Source organism: Apteryx mantelli, chromosome 12, assembly GCF_036417845.1.
Source record: "Apteryx mantelli isolate bAptMan1 chromosome 12, bAptMan1.hap1, whole genome shotgun sequence".
In the NCBI taxonomy this organism is placed as follows: domain Eukaryota; kingdom Metazoa; phylum Chordata; class Aves; order Apterygiformes; family Apterygidae; genus Apteryx; species Apteryx mantelli.
Genome location: NC_089989.1, coordinates 8398054 through 8416720, shown reverse-complemented (window position 1 = coordinate 8416720; position 18667 = coordinate 8398054). Strand labels below are relative to the sequence as shown.

General features: G+C 39.1%; 1 protein-coding gene across 3 annotated transcripts in view; it reads right to left on the bottom strand.

The window, feature by feature from the left end:
- Window positions 1–10180: 10180 nt before the first annotated feature.
- EFCC1 (EF-hand and coiled-coil domain containing 1) overlaps window positions 10181–18667 on the bottom strand; it is a 58642-nt gene continuing 50155 nt past the window's right edge. Inside the window, exons 6-8 of one of the 3 annotated variants that reach the window (XM_067303832.1) lie at window positions 16505–16663; window positions 13307–13376; window positions 10181–11960 (exon numbers count right to left, since the gene is read on the bottom strand). In XM_067303832.1, coding sequence (XP_067159933.1) covers window positions 11824–11960; window positions 13307–13376; window positions 16505–16663 — 366 coding nt within the window. In that variant the 3' untranslated portion in view covers window positions 10181–11823. The remainder of the gene's footprint in view (window positions 11961–13306; window positions 13377–16504; window positions 16664–18667) is intronic. The other 2 variants (XM_067303833.1, XM_067303834.1) reach the window with 2 other exon arrangements.

Below are 18667 nucleotides of genomic sequence, written 5' to 3'. Positions count from 1 at the left end.
AAAAGGTTAGGTTTCCCAATAACATTCTTTTTTTTCTATCATAAAATGAGATTCAGTTGAAGTGGAACAATTTAAGTGCAAACGGACAGATGTTTTGTCAAGGGTGGAATTTCTGGTAAGTCAGGGACACAGACTTCCCGTTCTGGGCTCATCAGTGGCTATTCCACTATGACTCTGTCCTTCCTGCAGTGTATTTTCAGTAGTACTGCCCTTATTCACAGTGTAACTAATGAAAAATACAAGTGGTAGAGACCTTCATCTCTCTACCTAAGAGACTCAGAATCACAGGACAGTTGGGGTTGGAAGGGACCTCTGGAGATCATCTAGTCCAACACCCCTGCTCAAAGCAAGGTCAATTAGAGCAGGCTGCTCAGGGCTGTGTCCAGGAGGGTTTTGAATATCTCCAAAGATGGAGACTCCACAGCCTCTTTGGGCAACCTGTTGCAGTATTTGAGCACCCTCACAGTGAAAAAGTTTTTTCTTATGTTTAAGTGGAATTTCCTGTATTTCAATATATGCCCTTTGCCTCTTGTCCTGTCACTGGACACCACTGAGAAGATTCTGGCTCCATGTTCTTGACACCCTCCCTTCAGATATTTATACACATTGATAAGATTCCCCCCTCCGTCTTTTCTTCTCCAGGCTGAACAGCTCCAGCTCTCTCAACCTCTCCTCATATGTCAAATGTTCCAGTCCCTTAATGGTCTCTGTGGCCCTTCACTGGACTCGCTCCAGCAGTACTGGGGAGCCCAGCACTGGACCCAGCACCCCAACTGTGGCCTCACCAGGGCTGAGCAGAGGGGAAGGATCACCTCCCTTGACCTGCTGGCAACACTTTTCCTAATGCAGCCCAGGATGCTGCTGACCTTCATCTAGACTGAAAGAGATTGTGATTCAAGTCCCTCTTGATTCAAGGCAGGCATCTGAATTTCAGCTCCACCTTTCCCAGATGAGCACCCTGACTACTGGATTATTCAGATTATTGACTATGTGAAGGTGGGTGTCTTGTTACTGTGTTGCAGTTTGTGTGCACTACTATCTCGGGCAAAAATGTGTATCTTTGCATTCATCCCAGTTTCACTCTAATGTTGAGTCAGTCTCTAATGGCCCACTGAATACTTCATTATTTATAATTAAGTGGATTGTTCAAATATTTGATTCGTTAGCCCTAGACATCTTTATAACACAAACAAGCATGTTCTTTACTTATATGGTTTATCAGTCAGTGATCTAACTGTATTTACATTTATGTTGAATTATATTGAAGCATATTCATCTTGATGAATTTTCACAGCTTTTTTCCAATACTAATCCAAGTTCTACTAATGTACCTTCAGAAACATTTCTCAGAAAAGGAGCAAGCACATATTTATTCTATCCACCATTAGGTCAGCTTCCTATTTTAGGCTTTTAAAATTATAGTGATAAAAAATACAGTGCTGCATTTGTGCATAATATTGAAGTTGCTTAGACTTTGCAAAATTGTCCTTCAGCTTTGCTCAGTTCCACATCTGCTGACGTCCTTGTCCATACAGGAGATAAAATAAGAATAAGGAGATTTTCCTTTTTCCTTCTACATATTCTTGAGAGCTTTCTCTTGTACAATTCTTGTCAGCAGAATCTCCTTTTCTGTACTCTCAGTGTTGTCATTATGTTCTATTTCAGAGTCTCAGCAGAATCTTTTTTTCCCTCTCTTCCTGTACTTTTTAATTACTGGCTGTCTCTGTCATGTTTTAACTCTCAAGAGTTTTGGGATGACTTGTACATACTTACAATGAAAAAAATAGTGTAAATTGAGGTCATTCGACTATGACTTGCAACAACTTCCTTTTATGAAATAGTGGTTGTTGGATATGCAGTTCTGCTTCTCCATTAGAAAAAATACAGCTGGAAGAAAGAACAAATACCAATAGCTATACATATTCATTTTATACTTGAGGATTTGAGGCTATTTGAACTGAGGACTATGCTCTATATGTAAGCTAGAAATCCTGCAGTATAAGTTCAAAATGAAATTCTAGAGAGTTACCCATTATTGTTAAAATTATCACCATGGAAATAAAATTCTCAGATTAATCAATGTAATCTGAAAACTTTGCTTATCTTTCTTAATAATTTCCTTTTCCAAAATCCATTTTCCTAAAGACAAGCACTCCCTTCACAGATTTGAACATCCTGATTCTATACTTTCAGTAATTAGGTTAGAGTGTTCACTAACAGTCGCTGTAAAAATTCACTTTCTTCCTCCAGCCTAGGTAAGTCTTTGGTGCTCCTGAACAGAAAAGAACCTAGTATGTGATTATTTCTTATTTCTTATAGCCTGAAATATTTCTATGTTTCAGGATTTGAAATGCTTCCTGTCTCTTTTCTGTCTCTACTCAATATATTGTTGTTCAGTTCAGTGGCTCCTTAAATCTGATTTTATGACACAGATTCTTGGTTCTGTCAGTTTTATTTATACATAGCTCCAGCCAGATACATAAAAGCAGCTCCAACTGTGTTTCTCTTCTTTGTCGGTTCTATCCAGTGTTAGTGATGTTCTCTAAAGCATTAGTTTGACCCAGGCTGTTACACAGCTTGAGTTGCAAAATGGATGCACGGGATCAGGCAGTCATTCTGTTCCCTTGCTGAAAGTCAGAAGTGTAAAAGCAGAGTCTGAGCCAAGACCTCCTGTGTGGTATATATGTTTCTGTCCTTACACCGGAGACAGCTTGTGTTTTTATTTGTGACTTACGAGGTGTAATTACAGTAAACGTTAAGTTGGTTACTGCAATCTTCATTGAAAAGGAGCATGCTTTAATGGTGGAGTTGGTGGTAAGATGTTTTCTCTGCACAGTTCTGTAAAGGTGACCTAGATATGGTTTCCACGGTAGTAAGATGCGCTACAGGCTATTGATGAGCTCAGAGGAGGCTCCAGAAGGCTATTTAAAATGCAAGCACATCTGGGAGTGACTTTCAAATGCTTCTCAAAACCTGGTGACATTTTGGGGGGACTGTCAGTCCTTTGGCAGATGAGCCAGTGGTGTTCCTCAGCCCAGGGCATGGCAGATGTTTGTTCATAAACAACCAGCAGCCGTCCTGAATTCTCCCGGCTGCGCTGCATTGACAGGAAAGAAAGCAGTACTGCTGCATGTGCTGGGCTTGTGCTGTGAATATACAATGAATTTCATTTCTCAGATTAGTTAAGAAACAAAAAAAGCTCCCATGGGCATTGTATGTTCTCTTTTTAAAAGTAGCATTTTTAAGTATATGGTATGTTTATATCAAGTCTTCTCACTTTCCATACATTTTCTTTTCTTTTTTTTTTGCCCACTTTCAGAGAGAGAAAATGCTTAAATGCTTCACAGTATGGTGGACCTTTATTTTGTCAGAGTCCTTTTTTTCCACTTGTAGTTATAAGCAAAATCTATGAGAAATAATTGGCAAAACCAGAACTATAAAACAATGAAACTTTCTTAAAGTACAGAAAATAACTATAATAGGACAAACTCTGAGGTCTGAAGACCTTTTTGCTTTGCAGTGAGGATGTGGGTGAAACCACTTCAATGCTGATAATTTTTCAATGTCATCCTACAGTCCTTGTTTACTCCTTGACAAAGATAAGTTATCTCATAGTTCTTTGAAGCAGAATCATAAAATACTCATTATAACGTACTTGGTGTTGCACTCTCAGAAGTACTGTTCATACAACTGAGGAGCACCACAGAGAACACAGAGACCTCGGTGCGACAGACTAGCTGCTCGCCTCTCGGTGAAGCTGCCCACCCTGCTGAGATCTTGCTGCTGGTCACCTGCAATAAGTCTGCAGGGGAGAGAAGCCCTCAGCAGGAGCAGTGCTTGTAGGCTCTCTCTAGATTAGAATGTAAATGTGTGCTATTACGTGGTGTATCAAGCCTAACATATACTGAGCTCACTGAATAAGGTGTGATATTCCCTAAAATACCACAGCCAGCTTTAGATTGGTTAGCACAGATTGTCATTTGGTAGGACCAGCCTTGTACTGCTTTCTACCTGATTATATGCCTTGAGTTGCTTCCCTCTGCTGTTTCGCCACAAATCTCTCTGTTTCTGTAGTTCCTGCAGAGCTAGGCTTGTACAGCCCCCTCCTCCCTAGACAACGGAGTCAGCACCTTACTGCAACAGGCAAGGGCATGGTGTTGTAGTGGAGGCTGTGTTTGCAAAAAGCCAGGTAATTCAACAAGTGGTAGCGGATGGAAAGAATAGACTTTCAGTATCATGGATTTCCATTTCGTGGCATCTGTAGAACTTGGTAAGTGTAATCCAGAAAAGCCAACACAAGAATAGGTCACCGACCAGGTACCGTGGTAGTTGTAGGAGGGCCCTATGGGTGCCAGAGTGTCTACACTAACTTCATGTTGGCAGCCTTAGGAAAACCAAGGGTTTATTTTACCTAAGGGCTACTTGGCTGATGCAAACCAGACTTTTGTCAGCTAATAGGCACTTTGTATGTGGAAGAAGTTAAACTTTCTTTAACAACATTTTCTAGTAGAGTCTAGAACTAAGTGAGGACTATTTCCTGTGTAAATTTGGAGGGTAAAGATATGGAGTCTTCATTCCCTGAAGCATGAATATATATCATGCTGAGTTAAAATTTTTTTCTTTTCCTGGGGCTATTTTTTTACTTAAAACTAAACAACTATCTGTATTCTGTGCTCAAAGCTTTTACAAACACGTAGAAATTTAAACAGACCTTTGTCTGCTATCCTTCTGTGAGTTTCTTTAGACAAAAAAATAGCTGTACTAGCAGGAGGCAAACTGGTCATGAGGTGAATTTGATGTCCAACTGGCTAGTTATTATAAAACACCAGCTAGGGTTTTTGGAATTTCCTCTGAGCCTTTTTATTCCTTCCTTTTGTTCTGCTGTTTATATAGTCTGGAAATTGATAGGGCATTAAGTCTAGGAGCAGAAAAAGCTTTGGCCGGAGAGGCTGGATTGATTATAGTTCTGAAAAATATACGCATTGTAGGAAATAATAGCTGTCATTTAAGGAGTCTCAGTTTAAGGAGTTTCATTCTAAAGCAGACATCCCTCCAGAGTGAAAAAGCAAGTGAGCTGCATGAAACAAAGGGAAAGAGTTAGCCTTCGTGCTAAGGGGGAGCTCTTCTAAGAATCTGAAAAAAGTCAAGGGGGCAAAATCAACTTAAGCTATTTTAGCGTGCTCAGGCAATGCCAAACGTGTCTTTTTAAATCTCCCCGGGATTTCCACAGCCATCAAGCAGCCTGGCCTAGAGCAGTGGGTAACTTCACATGGGCTGCCTGTGGACACACTGCTGAGCATATATAGACAGCAGGGGAGGGCAGCACTCTGGTGGTATCAGCTCTAGGCTTGAGGTAAAGATGAGGAGTGCTGATGCTGTCTTCCTCCTTTTCAAGAAGGAGGTTGGACTCAAAAAGGGCTGGTAGAGTCCTCAAATACGTGCTCGCTTGGTCCAGTTGCCTGCAAAGGCCACAATGTAGAACCTGAAGGGCCACCAGACTGCTGTAACAGCTAGCACCATGGGAAGTGGCTAGGGATGGTTCTGCTGGTGTATTACAGAAGAGCCAGAAAAGCAGGACAGAAATCTGACAGGAATACTGAAAGTATACCTTGAAAGTACAGTGTAATTCAGGAAATAAGGACGAAGTTCAATTGAACTTCACACTAAGAAATGCACTGTATTGCTTTTGTATTATGCAGAATTATATGTAAAAATATTAAGCAAATAAGCTAATATAAATATTAAAGGTTTTAGGGTCCTTAAACTCCATGAAATTATAAATTTAAAAGAAACCTTTTGGCTGATAATGCAATATGCCACATACTGTGAATGTCTATTGTCATTCTCTCTTACGTAGGAGTTCTATTTTATGCACCCCTGTTTGAAAGTGTTCCTTTCTTTTTAACAGTAAGATGAAAACAAAGAATGAAATCTAAATAGTCTGGCTTTCATCATTAAAATGTACCATGTAATAGATTAATGGACTGTATCAAGAAAGGGGGGAGATTGAATTTCAGCAAATTCAGCAAACTTAAACATGCCAGTGCCAAGGACTTTTTTTCTTCCAGAAGTGTGTACGAATGCCATTGACCTTTTGAAATAGCTCTGGCTGGGGTATGCTGCACTGATTCAGTGCAAAAGTTTTGTTAATCAGTGTAACGTTTGTGACAAGTGACCACTACCAGATACTTCAGAGAAGGGTGCAAAAAAACTAAATTGGGCAATTATTTATCAGGTGGACTTGAATTTACTAATAGTTTGTATCTCATATGAAGTAAAAAATAATGGGAGGAGGAAACTCTACTTGAAAAATGTGACATGTCCTAGAAGTGTCACAGACCCTCATATTATCTCGACTAGAAATAAGCCAAGCCAAAAGTGAGAAAGGCATTGGGAGAAGGAGTTTGAAAATGAAGTCGCATCGGAGAGCTTGGTTTGTGAGAATACTGTGAAGGTCCGTGGAAGAAATGTTCCAGTTTCCTTGCCAGGGCCAATTTTCATTTTTAATGAGAATTATACTGTGAATGTGTGATGGTAGCTGCTAAAGAAGAGCAAACACATTATAGGCAAGGGGCTTTTGTCTCCTCAGTAACTTTTATTTTCTTGAGACAAAATACTGGAAAAGAAGAGATACATGAATTACCTTCTGTCATTATTTACAGCATCTGTAGTCAAAGTCATATCACAGTGTGTCAAGACTGAGTCCTGTTGCACTCAATTCTCTCATCATGCACAGTGAAAACACTGCTTCAAGTAGCCACAATTTAAATGTGCGAGGAGCTATACATTCAACAAAAATAAAAGCACGTGATACAAAAGGTACAGTGATTAGTATAAATTTACCAGTCAAAATATACTGGCTGCCTAATCCAGCTTTTGGTTATGGTTGTTATAGTTACTGTTGCTGAAAAGAACAACTGATAGGAAAAAATAAAGAGGAGGGATTTCTCTTTAACTTGCAACTGTGGTAGCCTCAGCCCACTGTCTACAGTAGTCTGCCAAGTAGGTAACATGCAGGAGAGAAGTACAGAAGGTAGAGGAAATTACGGGAACCTATAGGCAAAAAGTTATAACAAGCAGAACTGGGAGAAGAGTGGCAGATTTCCTTGGGTATAGGAATGGAGTGACTAAAAAATTACCATAGATTGACCGATAAGCACTTAAAGTGGAAGTTTTTAGTGAGGACAAGAGAACAAAAAGGGAATATCATTACTGACTTCACAGGAAATAAATATGCACATGCTATGTAAATCTCTGTTAACTACACTTTGTTAGACGATGTTTAAAAGAAAGGTAAGAAATACATATTAACTAACGTTTTAAGATGAAGCTTGGGTAGGGGCAATGGGAGGCCACAAGGGACTTATTAAAACTGAATGGACTTGTTTCTGTGGGAAAGGCCTGAAAAAGCATTCTGAAAGGTTCAGCCTAATAACTCATGGCTGCCACACGGAAAGATCTCTGTTCTTGCATCATCTTCCCTTCTGCTTCCTTTACTGTATTTCTTATAGTAATAGGTGTGAGAAGGAGGTATCAGCCTTTTGCATCCATTTTCAGCAGCACAGAATCCTAATGAGGAAAGCCTGTGAGAGCTAAGCAGTCAGGTTTAGAAGAGGTGAGCATCAAAAGGATACATTCCTTGAGACTCGCATGAGTGAGCACTAGAAGTGCTGAGAACGCTCCAGGCTGCTCCTTCAAGGAAAGACCGGCTACCAGTGTCCAAGTATAGAAAAGGTGATGACGAATAGCTTTTTCTCTGGGGTGAATTGTGTTAGGGAGCCCCCAGCAGGTCCCCCAGCTGGGAGCAAACAAGCTGTCCTTTCTTTAAGAATGGAACTAACCTCTGAAAACAAGCATTTCCACCAGAATTAGGAATGAGCATGCTGGGGAGGGGTTAAAATCTCAAGCATGGTATAAGGCCAGAGTTCAATCAGGGTGCCCCAAAGCCAATGTAAGTCGATTGATCCCTTTTATAGATGCTCATTGGCTTCTTAAATGAAAATTAAAGTAGTACAGTTCCCTTCTACAGACAAGACCTAAGTAACCCATGCTACCTGGAAACTGTCCAGCACGTCTGTGACACCAGAAAGTTTATAAGAAGATCTTCCTCAGGCAGCTATGCACATTGTGACAGTATGAACTATGGGTGGTTTATAGTTGTAGAAATTTGCTTTTATATTTAGGGAATACATTAGAATAAGAATTCATTAGAATGGATGTAATGCTGTGTAATGCTCTAATCTGGTCTCCTCTGGTGTCATGTCACATGCACTCTTCCAAACTGTGCTTGCTAGTGCACAAAGAAACATTGGGAAGGCACATGGTGACGGGGCTGCTCTAGTCAGGGAAAGCTCCAGGTAGGCAATTGCACTTGTTTTGTTTATAACTTTCACTCTCTTCATGATTTTTTTTCCTTACTGAGAAGTCAACGTGCAAGCAAATGGGCATTTATTACCCTTTGGTAAACATAGAACAAAATACAGTGTTGAAGAGATTTGAGATACTGGATTCGTAGTTGTACTTTAAATGGAAGGCTTCTGAGTGTGCATTGCTATCTTCTCAGGTTTTTTTGTCATATAGGGAAAGAATTTTTTACAAGGTTGATTTAAACTTGGTATATATTCCCTGCAGCGTGAAGTACTAGTTTGTGCAAATCTAAGATCTTGAATGTGCTACAGGAGCAGTTGTGCAGCATGTTGCTGTGAGGACTGTGATAGTTGTTCAGAGGAGGGGTTTGTACACAGTCCACGTGGCTAATAACCGCTCCTACATTACTGTTTGGAACACTGTGAAGCTATCAGTGACTCTTGATCAGATAATATTTGTTTGCTGTTTATCTGGGAAAAATTTCCATACTCAAAAAAGCAAGACTTTTAAACAAAAAAGTAGCTAAAATCTGCTGTAATCACTTGACTCGAGGAGCTAGGTCTTTAAGAAAACTGAAACTTGTGTAACAGTTGGAGATTTTGAAACGCTGGGTTTACATTCCAGGACTTATGTGCAGTCTCTTTTGAACATGTTCCAAATTGTAAATTGTACTCTCGAAGCCTACCTCGTTTGAGGCAGAATTAGAAATTTCTCACTTACATCGATTTAAAATCACATATTTATATAGGTTCATATAAAATATTTGTCAGCCTCAGCAACACTGCTATCAGATTCAGTTTAAAAAAGGTAAAAGTATTTAAGAAAAAAGTCAGTTTTAAGGTTGCAAAGAAACTCTTTGGAAGTACAATACTTTGTTCTGCCACAGATTTCCAGCAAGGATTTGACTAATGGCTGTTTCTTAATCCATCCTGAAGAGCAGAGTTTTCTTATGAAAATACAGCAGGTCTCCAGAACATGCTGATATATCAAAAATCATTCTAATTTGTAGCCATTTCTTACAGAAATAGAAAATGTTACAGTATTTGAACTTAATTCAACAAGATACAGTTTTGGTCCTTCCTGTATCAGTTAACTGCTTTTTATTTATTTACAAAAGCTTCCTTTAATCTCAACTGTTTGCTTCTTCCTTAACGCCAGAAATAACCAGTGTTTCCAGTGACATTTTTCACCTTCCAACTACAGCTCAACTGCTGCTTGGATTAGCTGTGCAGTCCTCAGATTATATTGCTCCTCCCTCATTTTGTCATCAGCACATCAGTCTACTTAATAGTCTAGAGTATTTCTAGAAAGATATTAGAAAATGAAATAGAAACTCAGTGGTGAAAAAGATCCCCAAAGCATGCAATTAGCAATACTAATGTGTACATAAGTGTCTATATTATACAAATACATATATATATGGAGAGAGAGTATACAACAAGTAACATTAATTCATATCATGAAAGAATACTGTAGTGCTTGAGGGAATTCATACTCAGGTATGTATTTGCATTGTAATCCTATTCCTGACGTGTCTTTTCTGCCAAGTATACACATAGATCATGCATATGTAATGATTTACTGGCATTTTCTCTCTCTGTATTATACAGTATTCCTAGGAAAGTCCAAGAAAACTGTAACGAACATGAGCTGATACTTGTTCTTGCTTTTGTAGAAAATGAACCCAAACAGGGAATTAACTTCTGCCCATGTTAAGTAATATTAACCCATTGCACATTTTGTATATAGTTTTCTTAGTACATTGCTTAGTATATACTAAGTATTAGTATACTATACTTAAAATTACAGTTAGTATTATATGTAGAATTAGTATACAGGTTTCTTACTTAGAGTGAATATTACACTATGTCTATCTGTCCTGTCTAAATTATTTTGATGAAAAATCTGCAATGAAAATATATATCTGTATCTAATATATATCTTTTTATAAACTTCCTCTGTTAAACCAGGAAAAATCCCAAGTAACACCATTGAACAAACAGAGTTTGGCCCACTGTTTACAAAACAACTTTTTTCTCTAAAATGAAATGAAAGTATCTACTGCATGTTTTTGCTACCAACATGTTTCAAAATGTTAAGTAATGTAGTGCAGTTTTGGATGGGAGGCATATGTGGGCTATACAGTGAATTATGAATAAAAAGGAATAGAAATCTCCTTACTCCCCGAATTGCATTGTGATATGAACTTTTTTTCCTGGATGAAATCCATTTTCATGGAAAAAATTCGTATATACACAGTTCTGAATTGAATGGTCTTATTCCATTGCTGGCGTTATCTCAGGCAAAACATTTCACCTGTTTAGAAGAACTACAGTACATCTTTTCAGAAACAGAACCCAGTTCAATTGGGTGTTTTAAGAACTCTGCTTCTTTAGTTTCTGTGCTTGACAGTTGAATGAAACAGCAAAGGCAACTTGGCAGAAACCTGTTGTTTTTACTTTTGCCCTCAGGGAATTATTTTATTGCTGATTAAAATGGTATATGGCGCCATGATTAGGCCCAGCACTTTACTTCCATTTGGCTGCCGGTGTGACTTGTCTTTGTGTCTGTACAGTTGCACTGCGGGAAGTTAAAGGGAGAACGAAGCCATGGACTGCCCGTGCCATTTGCTAATGCAATGATGGCAGCTGTTGCAAAGTGAATTTTTCAGTCTTTCCTTTCCCTGAGAGCCTGGAAATAAGATTGCTTTGTGCATTTTTCAAGCAGTTAAATGTAACTTTTAATATAAAATCTAAGACTGTCATCAGTAAGAATAGTTGCAAATTTCTAAGGTGTTTCTATAATTACAAATATAAAATTCAGCAGAACAGTAACGTAAATCTAACTTTAGAGTTAAATAAGGTCAGTAATTGTTTTCACATATATAAACACATACAAACATACATTTTATACATAGTCTTAAACTTGCACTACTGGCCTATATTCATATGTGTATATTTATAATACAGTAATTTTGTCCCTTGTGCATTAAGAGCACAGCTTACTTGCCAGTGGCTAGAAAGGCTGTCTTTTGCTTTTGAATAAAATGATTCAGTTATCACAAAAGAGAAAAGTTGTTGCCAGCTAATGTATAACCAGGGCTGTAAATCTAAATTGGTCAGGTCAGTGTAATTGGAATACTTCTTATTTGTGTAGCCAGTACAGTTACAGGGCCAAAATATAAGGCTGGTTAGGCTTCTGTCAGAGACGGACATTGGTAAGAATCCTCACATCAGGTGAACGCTCCTTCAGATAAGGATGACTTTGGAGTTAGCTGAGGAATTAGCACTCTTCCCAGAAGCAGCATACCTTTGCTTTCATGGCTTAATTATTCTACTGCTCTTCTCCATTACTGAGCACCTTTGAATTGGACAGATCTTATTCATCCGTCAGTTGTTTGAATGAGCGGTGGCTGTTGTTTGACGAGCTGCGAGGAGCTGTCCTTGCAGCTGTTGCTCAGCACGAGATGAGCAGCGGGTTAGACAGGGACCGGCGATTCTGCGCCTCCTCCAGAGGCTGGCTTTGTAAGAGTTCGCAGGCAGTCAGCTCATGGTAAAGAGTATCTAGGACTTCAAAGAGGTGGGCTTTTCCTTCTAAAAGAAAATTGCAAATGTTAGCATATCAACAAAGCCAGAAAATTGCAGTTTAACAGTCATAACAAAAGCTCTCTTCTACATAGGTGCTATTTCAGTAACTGACATAAAATTTATAAATTTTGAAACCAAATAATCAATTCCTGTCCCCACAAAAATGCATAAGAGTGGAGCTGGTTCAAGGACTGTTTCTCTACTGTTTCTCTTGCTTCATCCTCTGCTCATGAAGTCCTCATGTACAGAGACTGTTTCATATCACCATAAAAAGTTGCTAATCCAATCATTCACTTAGTGTTCTCACACAGGAAAAAAAATGTTTGATTACAAAGACTTAGGAAAGCTGCTTAAGTCACATCAAGTGCAGAGCCAGAAAATGGAAGACGAGAAGACGAGCAGTTTATGGCAACGGTGATGCAGAATGGACAGAGAGCGTCACAAGGTTACTTCACTATTTAACTTATCGGTGTCAGTTATCCATTTTTGGAAGCTGAGCTGTGCTACAGTTACAGCAGGAGATACTTTGCTGCACGCTAGCAACCATGAGGCTTTGGAAGAGCAAAACCCAGAATGGTTTTTATATTATTCTCCCTGAAACACTGTTATTAATATTGTCCAAAACCAAACCCTCAGGCCACATCTAGCCTTTTATTATCTTGTCTTTGACTACTGTGTCTATTAGAAGCACCAACAAGCCATGTTCTTAGGCTTGGTACAGCATGTTCATTTCTTCAGCGTAAGTACAAATGCTCTGCTAATAGGAACAAAATAATCAAATCTAAACCTCCAGGCTTTGATCCCTGTATGGTTCCTACAAAGGCAGCTCTGGCACAACAGACCATTGTCAAGAGAGAGGATTTTGCAAGTTTAATTTTTCATAAGAGGAACATGAAAGGTTGTTATTATAAGAGTGCAGGTGTGATTCAGTTTCTTTACAGAAATGTGCTGTTTTTCTTCATATACCTTGTTTGTGTTGCAGGAGAGGAATGAAACATGCACTGGAATAGTAAATGCTGATAAATGGGTGCCTTACATACTCAGGGTTAGGTTTTCCTCTTTTGTATATTCATGAATTCCTACAGACATTAGTGGGATACTGAATGGTTCCCCTAAGGCCAAATTCTAATTTAAATTTGGCTAAAAAATACTGAATGTTTTCCTCTTCTGAAGTGTCGCAGAGTAGAAAGCATCAATTTCTAGAAGTAATCTTCTTGCCTGGTACTTCTTTCCCTCACCCTGTCCACCAGGAGTTGAAATACTTTTTTTCCTACTTGATTGTTCATCTAGTGTTTTTTGCAAAAGGACACTTTTCATACTCTTTGGTCTTTATACATGAGGTACTTTCTTACCATTTTGGGGGTCACGGCAGGATTCCAAAGTGCTCAGCAAGATTTTCCCCAGGGCTCGCTTAGATATGTTCTTTAAAAAACAAGATAATATTATGGCACAATTATGTCCTTCACCAGCTTCAATATATGCAGTAAAATCTATGCACAGTATATTTGCATTTGAAAATTAAAAGAAACTGAATCCTGGTAACATGAGACCTGATACTGGCTTTATTTTCAAGCATTTTATCATAGATGCTAGTCAAATGAGAGCAGTTTGTGGAGGGTCCAATTTCCTTAACATAGCTCTAGAAAGAGAAACTGCAGTTATTCAAAATACAGAGCTTTTCAGAGCTTGTGCCTTCACAAATCTGGATGGTAAGGAACGCAAGCAGGGCACACACAATAAAAGCTTGTTCAGGCCTGCTAAGCCTATGTTGAAAGGTGCACAGGAAAATTTTCTGATGTTATATCTGATGTTATATTTTCTGATGTTAAAAGCTTCCCAAACCTACTTGTTTTAAGAGTCATTGGCAAGCATTTTAGATATACAGAAATCAGAAGAGGTTGTTGTATGTGTCATATGGCAGGGCCACTATTAGTTATATATTGAGATGTATTAAACATTAGGACTGTACGAACTATTTAGGATTTGCATGGCCTGTTTTAGTAGCAGTTTTATTTTAGAAATCTTTTGGGATGTTACATAATGTGTCTGGAAAACAAACTCTCTTAATTTGTTATCTAGACACTAATGCATGCTTTCTGGGAGATGGTCTTGCAATCAGTTTAATTAGTACTTCCAGCCCCCATATCTTCAGGGACAGGCTGTTCTTGTTAAAACTTCAAGAAGTGAAAATAGATGGAGGCTATTCTGGAAGAAAGACTAGGTACCCTGCCAGCAACTCAGGCCACCCTGACTTTGCTTACTGACGCTAGCCACCCACCTTCTGTGTGTCTGCCGCAGTGGGGACCAGGGCATAGTGGATAGAAGCTTTTGGAGGGCTGGGATTATACGTGGCCATTGTAGCATGTTGGGAAGTTTTAGTAGTCCTGGCAGAGTGCACATTTGTCTTTGGACAGTCATTGCTTTGTAGAAGATACTGGTGCAAGTGAGATGCTGGGGGTATTTACAATTCAAAGACGAATATGCTGGGGAAGTGACACTTAAAACTACAGTTATTGATGAATAAGCTTTCTTTTGTCTGAAGTATATCACATTAGGGATTTAGGAGATCCTTGTTTAAACTCTCCTGGGAATGCTGTAAATTACTCAATTACAATGTCAGTTCCCTGTACTGGTGCTATGGAAGTTAGAAGCACGCTGTGGCATGTTTCTAGCAATGCTTAGCATTAAGCACTGTTATCACTCAGGTGTGGCACATTGAATGATGGATTCTCTCCTAAGCAGCAATAATTTTCAGTAATATGACTGACCAGTGAATGACATGTTGAAGTCTTGACACAAAAGGTTATTATGCTTGTTGCCAGTCACAGTCTTTACTAGTTTAATTCTTCACTGGATAGTTATTGATGCATGTAACAAGCAGTGTCAGACTTGGTATATGAAAGTAGAATTTCTGTGTCAAGTGCTAAAGTAAGTTACCAAATTATGAGATATTGCACTCATTCCCTAGAGTCAGCAGTGGAACAGGAGCATACTTCAAACAGTGAAGTGATCATCTGAGGAAGCATTCCCATCTGACACAGACTAGGCAAGAGCTTTGCTGAAAATTGAGGAGCACCCTGAGTCGTTACTGAAGAAATTAACTCCCAGCAGTACAGCATGGCTCCCAACATACTCCATGTTCTACAGATTATCCATCCATCCAGGATGGTCTTCTCACCATCCCTCAGTTATCAATCCCCAGACAGAAAATTTAAACATATTTTCTAAAGGACTGAACTGCCATACTGGCTATATACTTCTGGGATATTGTTGCATCAGCTCTTATAAGTATATGTTTGGGTTATTAATTCAGTAAAAAACTTCTCACAGAAAAATATCTTATTGGTATATAGGAAGTGTTTTTATCCCTTTAATACAAACTCAGTCTTGCTGTATGATGCAGTTAAACAAAGGTTCTCCAATTCTTTTTTTTTTTTTTTCCCTCCACTCTTCCTTCTGCTTGCACAGGGGAAAGCTGGATTCTTGCCTATGTGCAACACTAATTTCTGGCTCAGTCTGAGTTTTGAACTCAGTAGGTACCGGGAGCTGTGCTTTGCAATGGCAGGATACCTCTGATCAGCTGCTGATCAGTGCTTGCAGTTGCTGTACAAAAGGCAGAGCCTGCGGCTCGGCATGCTATCCTGCTAGCTTCGTCATCCTCCCCCCTGGATATCGGTGGTGATGGGAGGTGCACCTTCTGGTTTGCAAAAACTTGTGATTTGAAGACTGATACATAAAAATTTCTGAACATTTAACCATCCCACTGAAATAAGAGATGAAAGTGTTAACTTTAACCTTTAGCCAAATTCCAGACTGTACTGCTGTTTTCTGCGCAGCTAAATAGTTCACATGAACATTTTGACTTCCTCCACTATATTACCATACAGTGTACTGAAGGGTATTGCATTGTTGCTGCATTTCACCGGAAGTCTGACCGCATAGCACATATTGATCATGTAATTTGAGCAGAGGATTCCCATTTCAGGAATCTGAGTCTGAGGGTAAAGTGCACTGGCGTAAGAAGAATGACAGAGATATTAAAGAGGACTACGTGCTTTCATTTCTTTCCTCAAAATAGGAATGTATGTGAGGATTACCACATACCTCACTTGGAGCTGTGTGAGGCAAAGAATCTTTAAAGTGAGAGCTGTATTATAAGAGGACTATTTTTCAGGCTGGTTTCCACTTAAGAGAAGACAGTCAGGCTGGCACTGAGATTTCTGCGGGATCAATAGGAAAAATAATCTTCTAGAAGGAAGTAGACTTTCTGATTATTACCATTTTTGTTTTCCTTGACTCCTAAATTTTTATTTAGAGGAGAGCTTGGAGATCTAGATCCAGGGAGATATCTAGACCTCTTTTGGAAAGTCACCCATAGGGGTTTAAAAGTTTTCTGCAACCACTGGGACAGTTCCAAGGGCAAACACATGTAGAAATGTTTCCTGGTGTAAAGGACCTTGTACTGAATGAAAGTTATGAACATCCTTTTTACTTTGGAAAGGACACCATCAAAAACAGTTCTAAGTCTCTGGACTGCTTTCTTGCCATACCAAGTCTCGAAGTTGTTGAAGAAGCCGTAAAACATCCATGAACTTTTCTTCCACCAGTGACAGCCTAACTCTCTCAGTCTCCAACATCTGTAGCTCCATCTTCAACAATTCGGTCTCCTCCACCTTTTGCTGCAGTTCACCTAGCAATGGGCCTTTCATCTAGACAATGACACAGGAAATTAAAAGCACTGGAGCTTTTCGCTTTCTTGCCCAGTAATTGCAAAGCTAAGTTTTCCCCCTTATCTGGTAAATGTCAGTTCACTCTGGAAGATTATCTTGAAAGGAAGTACATTTCTTTAATGTCTACATAAAGTGAAGAATCAATTGTTGCTAGAAAATGCATGCTTTGCCCTTATACATAATGGCAGGTCATTCAACACTGGATGCAACCAGATCATTCAGAAATTTTAACTGATAGCATTCCTATTGCAGTTTTCTAATCTTTTGCAAGCCTGTATTCCTCTAAGGTAAGAAAGCACAACTGATTTGTATGGCCTCACTAATGTGATCATATTTTTGCTTTGGAACTCCTACATGAAGATCATCCGTATATCTGATGAAACAAGAAAATAAATTTATCAGCTAGTTTCTTCTAAGTATTTTGGGGAAAAAATGAGTCTTAAGGAAAGATTTTTAAGATCCTGGTTGTGCAAAGCACTGGCATGCTTGCTTGCTTGGTGAAGCACTGGTTTGCAGCTAAGTGCAGAAAGGTCCTGATTCAACAAGGCTTTCAAGTAGTCTACAGAAATTCTAGCAGAAGCAGTGTTCTCACACCTGGACCTTCTAAAGCTGAGCTGCAACCTGTCAGTTGTCTCAGACCTACCTGCAAAAAAAATGATACCAATTGAAATGCTGGATTTGTTTCATCACAGAACTTAAGTGAAATATTTTGCACCACAAAGTAAATGCTTGTCAGAGACACAGGCCTGTTATAGTTATTGCAGGGTTCTGAAAGGCTAAGTTAGGAGATCAGGAAGGTGGTGTATGGGGCCTGAAAATCATCCCCCAGAAAATATGTCACTGAAAAATTAGTTTCTGACTTTCAAGAGCACTGACATATTTCAACTTTAGTAATAGCAATAAACTTCATTTTTCATTCATTAGTCTGCCTGGAATTTTGAAATGTAACCATTTTTTGCAATTTCTTCTTGCAAACAGAATCTATATATGTTTATAATACCCTTAGGAACAAAACCATGCGGAGTAAATGCCAAGTTTGCGGGCTCTGTTAATCCCCCTTTGTTGTCATTTTTTTAACCTTTATTGCAGTTCTAGGAATAACTGCAGAAAGAGCTGAACCAGTAAAGCTGCAGGTTTAATGGGCACACTATTAGATTTTATTTGTAGAAATTTTTATCCTAATTAATATTTAATAGATAGGAAGGAACTTCAGTTCCCTAAAACATGAGTGTCATCAGAGTGAAAAAATAAAATAATCCTTGATCCACTTTAGTCGCCTAAAAGGTCATTTTAGTTTCTGACAGTGCTTAAAGTATGTCTTGGTTGTCACTTGTTCCACCATCAGATGGAAATTTGTCTGTTCCATTAGTTGTCCCTGAGCGTGGCTGTGAGAGGCTCTCCAGTTCCTCTGAGCTGTACAGCAGCTACAGAGGTTTGGATCTCTTACTCTAGTCCATTTGCCAAACAGTGACTTCAGTATCGCTGTCTGAACACCCATCTTGGATGAATAAAGTAGTATTTTCCTGTACATTAAGCCAACATTGTTACCACCAATGTGGCAGCAGTGCGACTGAGACATAGCAAAGGGTCTAGAGGCTGTGTGAGGTCTTCAGTGAATTAAACATGTGGCTTGCTTTATTAGACTGCAGATTGCCTCCACACTGTAAATACCACTCATCACAGGGATGTACTAAACACATGAAATATAGTTATGCTCCCCTGTACAGCTGAACAGTGACAGAAGTGTCATATCCAATGACAGAGGAAACAAGGTCATTAGCTGCATTTGTAAAATCCACTTTCCTGATATGCAGCTAAACAGATGCTCATGGAAATTCTTAACCGGTGCCCATCTATGCTGATAGGAGAGAGGCCTATCCTGTCCGGCCTCGGCACCCATAATATTACACATCTGCTTTTTTTAGCTGCTTCTTTAGTCACGCTGACAAAACCACCATACTTGGAAAGCTACACAGTGACTTC